Source organism: Dryas octopetala, chromosome 6 (assembly GCF_963921425.1).
Source record: "Dryas octopetala chromosome 6, drDryOcto1.1, whole genome shotgun sequence".
Classification (NCBI taxonomy): Eukaryota; Viridiplantae; Streptophyta; class Magnoliopsida; order Rosales; family Rosaceae; genus Dryas; species Dryas octopetala.
In genome coordinates, this window is record NC_141371.1 from 2,953,815 (window position 1) to 2,962,836 (window position 9,022).

The 9,022-nt window shown below is 34.8% G+C and overlaps 1 protein-coding gene and 1 non-coding gene across 4 annotated transcripts; both read left to right on the top strand.

The window, feature by feature from the left end:
* The first annotated feature begins 2,786 nt into the window (after positions 1–2,786).
* Positions 2,787–5,962, top strand: LOC147281093 (Protein phosphatase 2C family protein). 3 transcript variants are annotated; one of them, XM_086246550.1, is made up of 7 exons: positions 2,787–3,155; positions 3,322–3,375; positions 4,142–4,457; positions 4,595–4,912; positions 4,997–5,114; positions 5,221–5,444; positions 5,574–5,962. In XM_086246550.1, the coding sequence occupies exons 3-7, from the start codon at positions 4,212–4,214 to the stop codon at positions 5,787–5,789; spliced, it is 1,122 nt and encodes a 373-aa protein (XP_086102676.1). In that variant the 5' UTR covers positions 2,787–3,155; positions 3,322–3,375; positions 4,142–4,211; the 3' UTR covers positions 5,790–5,962. The 3 variants fall into 3 exon arrangements, with proteins under 3 accessions (XP_086102676.1, XP_086102675.1, XP_086102677.1); XM_086246549.1 differs by lacking the exon at positions 3,322–3,375; XM_086246551.1 differs by lacking the exon at positions 3,322–3,375 and having other exon boundaries at positions 2,787–3,068.
* A 2,556-nt stretch (positions 5,963–8,518) lies between these two features.
* LOC147281094 (U1 spliceosomal RNA) lies at positions 8,519–8,680 on the top strand. Its single transcript, XR_015123178.1, has one exon. It is a non-coding gene; the product is annotated as a U1 spliceosomal RNA (small nuclear RNA).
* Positions 8,681–9,022: the final 342 nt, after the last annotated feature.

Consider the following 9,022-nt stretch of genomic DNA (forward strand, 5'->3'; position numbering starts at 1 on the left):
CGAAATCCTCACCTACCGTTAACGTTTTCTCTGAAAACTTGTACGTCGTTATCCAGTGCGCCACCCCACATCTGATTGCTAGGTCTTACGTGGCAGCTTTTGATTGGCAGAAATTTACGCGGTGCTGGACCTACCTAATCAGTGCTCCTTTGCACCGACTTCATCATGTGCTGTATCGGGTGCGGAGTACTGGATTTGAACAACAATGTATCACGTGATGTAATAGCAGGAAAGTGATAAAACTTGTGTTTATTGCCCATACGGATACCCAAAGCCTACGCTCCAAATACAAAATATCTTCTCTTTTCTTCAACTAGCAATTATGGATTATACCAATAATTTCCCATGGTGATGATAAGTCTTGCCGACTAGAGAAACCATGACCATGGATCTACATGGACCGACAATATTATAGAAAAGTAGATTATGGGGATCATTGGCAGAACCCGATGGTCAATGACATATCATATTCTATAAGAAAGTAGGATTCCGTTATAATGGCCTTTCTTTGAGCTCCAAACAAATATGTCTATGTGCGTTACAAGATTTTTTTTTTTTTTTTCTGAACTTATATTTAATTTGTCAATAATTATTTAATTTAATGAATAATATTTAATTTTTATATGTCTGAGTAAATTTTGAATTCAAAACTCATAAATATCAGTGTAATAATATAATATATCAATTTTAAATATTGAGAATAAAAATAAAATTATTGTTACATGACATGATAAGATTTCTTTGATAAATTTTATGGCAGTAATGCTATACTTATCATATTTTTATACTAAAATTTTATACCACCTTATATGATATTAATATATTAAATACTCAAAAATAAAAATCTTAAAAAAAAATACATTATCAAGTAAAATAATGATACATAAAGTGATATACAAATATGAAAAAAATATATATGAGACAATGGGCATTATTGATTTTATGAGTACTATAGATGAGGTGAAATAAAGGTATATTTCGACCAAAAAAATAAAAAGAAATAAAGGTATATGTCCTTTGCAACTTTTTCCTTTTTGGTAATCCTGTGTTGCTATCCATTACCAAATTCATAGGCTTTAGAGCAATATATAGATTTTAATATTTGTGGAATTCTTGCTTGCTTTTACCTACCCACACCCAAATGGGAAGCAAAAGACTATATATTATATAATATTGAAACTTGGAAACTTGGAACTTACCACAACATGAAAATAAAGGAGTATGTGTATGTGTATAGTTCCTCCTTGTACCTCTTTGTATATGCCTATATGGTATTGAAATTAGAGATTTTATATGCAAAATTGTTGCGGTAATTTATCTGGTTCTATAAATTATATATACGGAAATGACCAAATTTTATTTCTCTGATCCGACTTCAAGTGACATTTATTTATTGCCATAAACATGGTCATCCCATTGCGAATCTGGTCAAAAATTAGGGCCTATATATAGTTTTCAGACCGTCATGTTTCATTTTTATTTAATGTTCCAAGTTAAATTACTATATAGTTTCTAGCTTATTGACATCATTTTAGTTTTTAAAGTACATTATCATATCAAAGTATCAAACTCAACAATCAGTTTCTTATTTATTTAAGATAGGTGAACAACATATGTTTTCTATAAATTATAGTTTATGTTTTTTTATTAATGATCTTGATGGAATTGAAATTTTTAGCCCATGACCTCGTCGCTGGCTGATTTGTTTTTATGACACTAATTATATCACACAATTAATTATAGGACGTGCGTAAACTTAAATAATTGATATTATGTGTTTATTAACTTAATTTAGTTGATTTATTATTTATTGATCTAATAAAATAGTTATTTATGTAATAAATAATTATCTTCCATGACCACCTAACTATTCATTTTCTTATACATTATGTGGGGTTTAGAATAAATTAACCAAAATGATTAAGATGGCTTAATTGTTTTTAATGCATTGCGGTCGTCGAAAGGAGCAGAGTTGGTAGACGACTCTAGGAAAACAAATAGAATATTAAAAAGAAATAAAACAGATTTTTCTCTATAAAATTAGCATCGACCGTTGGCCACTTGGCCTTTTTTAACTTTTCAATTCAATTGCTGTTTGGACAACAAGGTCGTATTTATATGTTCCTTTGTTATCTTTTCCATAAATGACATAAAGATTGCACATAAACAAAACATGTAATATTTCATGAATGTGACATACTTATCTTTTATTTTTTTTATTTTTGAATTGTATCATTTTAAAAGCGGCTTTTTCAAGGGTTCTAACACAACTATAGATGAATTCTAGAACTGGTAATGGTAAATTAAATTCTTCTTGCTTTTCATTTTGGCTACTAGAACATGTTGAATTTTCAAAGCCTTATGTATCCCCCAAAATACAGAGAATTTTGTCATTTAAGTTAGTGTAATTACTGACGAAAAGAAAAATTAAGTAAGTTAAAATTAAAATAAATCAAGAATATTTATAATAGAATATGTGAATAATTCAATTTGTTTCATGTAACAAAAAACTCTATGCATTTTGCTACCAATTATTGACCAGATGGGACTCAACGACTAGAATGCAATACTAAATTTTAGACCCGAAAAGTAATTCATTTTCACCATGCACATAAAAGACAATACACATAAAAAAAATAAAAAATAAAAGCACATGTGAACGATGATATATACAAGGACTATTTCTATGCACATACATGCATATATGAATACCATAATTAATAAACAACGTACAAATGAACAGGCCAGGTTCTCTTTTGTTTTGCACATATAAACAGGAAAACGAAAAGCAAAGAAAGCTAAACAAGCTTTTGAGCTAAAAAAGCAAAGCCTTTTAGTTTAGTTACATAACTTACATTACATGACGTACAGTTAGTATCGAGTATTAGATTGTATGCACAAGAGGCTCTCTGACTCTGCGCTCTGTGCTTTGTTTTCTCCTTTAGACAAATATCAGTCCCCAACAAGAAAAACACAAACAAGGAGAGAGTTATGGATTCTGATCGATCTCTAACAACTTCACTTCCTCAAAGCCTCACCTGGGATTGTCGGAATTGCTCCGAGTTCCGGTCGGTGAGACCCCTCTTCTGTCGACTCCGTGAGGTTCCAGCTTTCTAGTTTCTGATTCTCTGGTCAAAGTTTGCTGGATTATCAAGGTTTTTATGTCAACTTTGGTTGGTTCACTTTTTTTTTTTTTGGCTTGTTGAGAAATGGAGGAATTTAAACAACTACAATGAAAATGGAAAGTTTTGTTTTGTTTTTTTGTTTTTGGGTTGCTGAGAGGCTCAAATTGAGTTCTTTGAATGTCGTTCTTTTGTGAAGGTTCCCTTTATGGGTTTTTTTTGGTAACTGAGAAAATTGGGATGGAAAAGAAAGGTGAGCCCCAACTTGTTTTTGTTTAATTTGATTCTCTTTGATCAAATTTTCATCTGGGGTTTTCTTAGATTTTGTGGGGAAAGAGTTTAAAAGTTTCAAAAAGCAGAGCTTGTATGGAAGCCAAGAAAATGAAGGAAGGGATAAGATATATATATTTTTTCTAAGCATAAATATATTCTCAATTTTCGCCAGTTAATGCAAAACCATACTATCTATTTCTTGTATTTTCCTTAGCTTTCTCCACCAACAAGCAATTTGGGTCACACCCTTTTTGAGAGCAGTGTATACTGAGCTTATTTCAATGGAGCCCTTTTGCCTTCTCACTTCTCAGATTGCAAATTATGGAAAATATATTTAAAAGATGACTAATTATTTAGCCTTCTTTTACCAGATCTTAGCAGCCAAACAATTAATTAATAAAAGCATTCAAACTGTTACGGATATAGGCATTTTCACTTTACATTATAAAGAAAATTCTGAATCCAATGGTGGAATTCCACACAAGCCTGAATATTCTCTGTTACGTCTTTCCCATTCATTGTTTTTTGTATGTTTCTCATATTCTCAGCTTTCTGAGTCAGCTAATGTCTTTTTGTCAGTTCAACTTGCCTCAACTTTCCGTCAGTTCTCAGTGAAGAGAATGTTAAATAAAATGGGAATAAAAAATATGTCAAGCATTAATTTTCTTGGTTCTCTGCTTGTTCTTTCCAAGATCCATAAGGGCTGTTATGTGATGTTTATAAATGTGTTTCAATGTTTTGTTCAGATTTGATTCTACAACCACAATTGAGTGTACTGCTGGATTGAATAGCTAGCTAGCTAGCTAAGCATAGCTAATGGGGCACTTTTCCTCCATGTTCAGTGGACTGCTGAGGTCGCTATCATTCAAGAAAGGGAGGAATGTTTCTGGGAATTTTAGTGCAAGAGAAGCTGCAGAAGCAATGGCAAAGGAGGCGAAGAAGAATGACTTGATCCTACGCTCTTCTGGAACTGTCAATGTTGATGGCTCAAACAATTTTGCTTCAGTTTTCTCAAAGAGAGGCAACAAAGGAGTCAACCAGGACTGCTTCATTGTGTGGGAGGTAAGCAAAACATGCTGATTTTCACTTCTTATGTTGGAGGGTGTTTGTGTTTTTCCTTTCATATGAAAAGATGAAGTCGTAATTGGTGATCGAGTTTGTGGAGGTGAATGTTATTAACTAACTTGTTTTGATTTTAGGAATTTGGATGCCAAGAAGACATGATGTTTTGTGGGATTTTTGACGGGCATGGTCCATGGGGCCATTTTGTGTCGAAAAGGATCAGAGAAACAATGCCTCCCTCTTTGTTGTGCAATTGGCAAGAGACAGTACTAGCTCAAACTTCCTTCGACCCAGACTTGGACTTGGACTTAGAATCGGATAAAAAACATCACCGGTTTAATGCGTGGAAGCATTCCTACGTAAAAACTTGTGCTGCCATTGATAATGAGCTCAAGAAGCATCGAAAAATTGATTCCTTTTATAGTGGAACGACTGCCCTCACTATTGTTAGACAGGTATGCAGTGTTCTAATTAGAAACTGTTTCTAATTAGTATTGACATGAATGCATGTATCTATATCCTAATTTTTGTTTGTTTAGGGTGAGCTCATTGTCATAGCAAATGTTGGGGATTCTCGTGCTGTATTGGGTACCACTTTAGATGATGGAAGCTTGGTGGCAGTTCAGCTTACTGTTGATTCCAAGCCCAATTTACCTCGTAAGTCTCTCTCTTTCTCTCCAACACAAATGGAAAAAACAACATATGGTTACACATTTTCACATGTTTTCTTTTCTTTTTTAACTTATTGTTTGATTTGCTGCAGAGGAGGCTGAGCGAATAATTCAAAGCAATGGGCGAGTTTTTTGCTTAGATGATGAACCAGGGGTGCACAGGGTGTGGCTGCCGGATGAGGAATCACCAGGACTAGCAATGTCTAGAGCCTTTGGGGATTACTGTGTCAAGGATTTTGGACTCATTTCTGTGCCTGAAGTGACACACAGAAACATAACAAGCAAAGATCAATTTGTTGTGCTGGCAACTGATGGGGTATGTACATTACTATTCTCCATACATTTTGTCATTTAACACAGAAAAAACGAAGATTGAATTAGTTTCCAATGTTCTAAAAAGGGTACTTCTGATAAGAATTTGTTGTTGATTTTACATTAATTTTAGGTGTGGGATGTTGTTTCGAACGAAGAAGCAGTGCAAATTGTGGGTTCAACTGCAGACAGGGCAAAGTGTGCAAAGCGTCTGGTGGAGTGTGCTGTGCATGCATGGAAGCGCAAGAGGAAGGGTATTGCAATGGATGACATTTCAGCCATTTGCCTCTTTTTTCACTCTTCACCTCTGTCTGATCAGCAAGTTCACCCTATTACCACCCCAAAATAGCAGTGCAAACTAATTGCATTCTCCTTGTTTATCCTGTAATTTCTAATTAGATATTTAATTAGGAAGATGTTTAGGCCAAGTCTTGGTTCAAGTTTCAATACAACAGCTAAGTGCTTCCATTGTTGTATTCCTAAGTTTCAATATCAAGCATCCCAATTCAATTATCTCATTCACATTTGAAATCCCACATCGAGGATGTAGTTTTCAATTTGTCTGGGAGTCTCTCCTTAGCCCACTAGATCGGAACCTCCTTCTTCCTTCCATTATGTTCTTTTTGTCTTGTATTTGTTTGTATTTGGCTTTGGCCTTGGCCTGGTTTGTTCCCTCCTCTGCCTCTGCCTGTGCCTTTGAGCTTAATGAATTCACTTTCGACCAAATGTCACTGGGCTGGGGTTGGATTTGGGCTTGCCCGTCCTAGAATCATTGTGAATTGGATCTTGTTGTTGGGCTTCGGGCCCGGGTGTTGTCCGGGCTAAAAGGCTGACCGGTCGTGCCGACACCGGACAAGACAGGACAAACAACGTGATACTTACCGAGTTACCGTAACTAACGAAATAAGATTTGAAGTTGGTTTACATTCTTGGTGAGACCTGCTTTGTTGAGTTGAATCTGCGCTCACCTCTTTTAATTTTAACTTAGGTGATGCTTACCTTCCTTTTAAAATTTTGACATGTGTGCATAAAACTAATCATGAATTATTATATTGTATTTAATTATTAACCCAAATTATTATTATTTTTTTATTTCTCTCTTTTCTTTTTTTTTTCTTTCCTTTTTTTCCTTTCTTTTTTTCCTACGCAGCCTTTTTTTCCTTTCTTTCCTTTGCCCACTGCGTAGGAAAGAAGAGGGAGAGAGAGAGAAAGTGAGAAAGAAAGAAAAAGGAGAATAAAAAATAAGGAGAATTTAGGTTCATAATTAAATATAATATAATAATTTATTGTTAATTTTTTAAATATGTCAGCATTTTAATAAGAAAGTAGCATAAAAGTGAATGAGCAAAACTGCTCTCCTATATCAACATGGTAATAATGCTAGCAAACTTCCCCACTTGCCTTTCTCCTTGGACCTTCCGGTGTTTATTTGCCACATGGATTCCACTCACACAAAAACCTATGAATTTAATGTGTTGAAAAGTAAATTATTATTTTCACATCTTTAGTCCTCATTAGTCGTTAAAACAAAACCAGTTGAAGTTTGAACTAATACTCAATTAAGAGAAAAAATTAGAGAAAAAAAAAAAAAGAAGCAGAATACGCTTGGCCTATATTTGAATTAGAACTTATCACAGCTAGAGCTCATTGGGTAGCTTTAGCTTTATTGGATCCCACATCGAAAGAGAAAGTTAGGGGTAAGATGAAGACATGTGTATAAAAAATAGGGAGGTGCAACCAAGGAGTAAAATTTCGGTTTCGAGGAAATTTTCGATGGAAATTTTGACGGAAATTTTGACGGAAATTTCGATTAAAATTTCGATTTCGATAAAATTAGACAAAAACGTCGAAAATTGCTATCAAAATATGGAAATTTTGAATGAAACTTGACCATATGTTTATTTAACATATTATCTACTACATTGATAAAAAACATTGAAGAAATCAAATAATATAGTAGATTTCATGTGATATATGATGAATATAATGTGCGCCGGAGACAATACTGTTAAAAAAATACTTCACTAATTAATAATTACATAATAAAATTACACGAATAAATCACTAATGTGGCAACGAAAAGTAGCAAGCTTGCTCAAAGGGACTTGGAAATGGTCTTCGATAGTTAAATTAAGACGAATTGGGTTAAAATAGAACCAATCCGATAGCAGCAGCGGCGACAACTGTTTACTTAAAATTTCAATTTTACAAATTATCAAAATTGGAAAACCATTAAGAAAATGAAATTTCATAATAAGGGGATAAATTTCTTTTTCATAATTTATGTTTATAACTAAACGAAACACAAAAATGACTAGATCAAACCCCAAATAAAATCTCAAACCTTTTTTTTTTCTTTCCAATTGTCTAAAGACTCCAAATCTCAATCTACCTTAAAAAAAAAAATAATTCTTTCTTTTTTTCTCTTTTTTTTTTCTTTCCTTTTTTTTTCTTTTTTTTTTTCTTTTTTTTTTCCTTTTCCTTTCTTTTCTCTTCTTTTCTTTTTCTCCCTTTTCCTCTTCTTCCCCCGTGCCCTTCCTCTTCTTTTTTTTTTCTTTTCTTTTTTTTTCCTTTTCCTTTCTTTTCTCTTCTTTTCTTTTTCTCCCTTTTCTTCTTCTTCCCCCGTGCCCTTCCTCTTTTTTTCTTTTCTTTTCCTCTTCTTCCCCCACTAGTCTTCCCTTCCTTCAGTCCTTCCCCAGCCACCAGATCTGCGCCCTCCTCCCGCGCCGCCTGCGCCGCCCGCGCCTGCTGCTTGCCTCATCCCTCCTTCCTCAGCCAGCCTCGCGCCGCTCCTCACCTCGCACAGATCCACCGTCCGCGCCCATCGCTCGCCTCCTCCCTCCTTGCCCAGCTAGCCTCGCGCCTCCTCACTCGCCCAGAACCCGCACCTCCCACCCCGTGACTCGAAAATTTCGCCGAAATTTCGAGGATTTCAGAAAATTTCGGCGAAATTTCGGCGAAATTTTTCGAAATTAATTTGGTATAGTGTTAAAATTTCCATACCCTTAAAAAACGAAATTTTCGGCAAAATTTCGCCGAAAATTTCGAAATTTTACTCCTTGGGTGCAACATAAAAACATACTTACCTGGACGAGGTCTATGAGCGATCAAGAAGGCTCATGGCCTAGGTTGGTGACCTCCATCGCACTTAGGAGGGGTGCCCGCCTATGGTCTCCTCAACGTAGGAGAGCCAACGTCGTAATTTGTGCCTATGGGGGCCTGCGTTCGCGCGGCCCCTTCCCAATTCTACACCAAAATTTTAATACTTCCCAAGTTAATTGCTTCATAAATATATTAGTTGAGTAGTTTTTCTTGGTCACTTTCAGCTTAATCTTAAGTTCTACAATTATTAATTTTTTCGGTTTGTAAGTGCAAGCCTGCAAGGTTCAAATTTGTGAATTAGTGTTTCGATCCCATATTACTTTCTTATTTTTATTTACAATTTGAATCAGTCAAAACTTGAAGGGAGAATTAGGGGTGGGCATTGTTTGGTTTGGTTTTGGGTCAAAACCATCACCAAACCGTAGCAACCTAAAACTAAAGGTCTGGTATATCAAAAATTTAGGTTTAGATTAGTTTGGT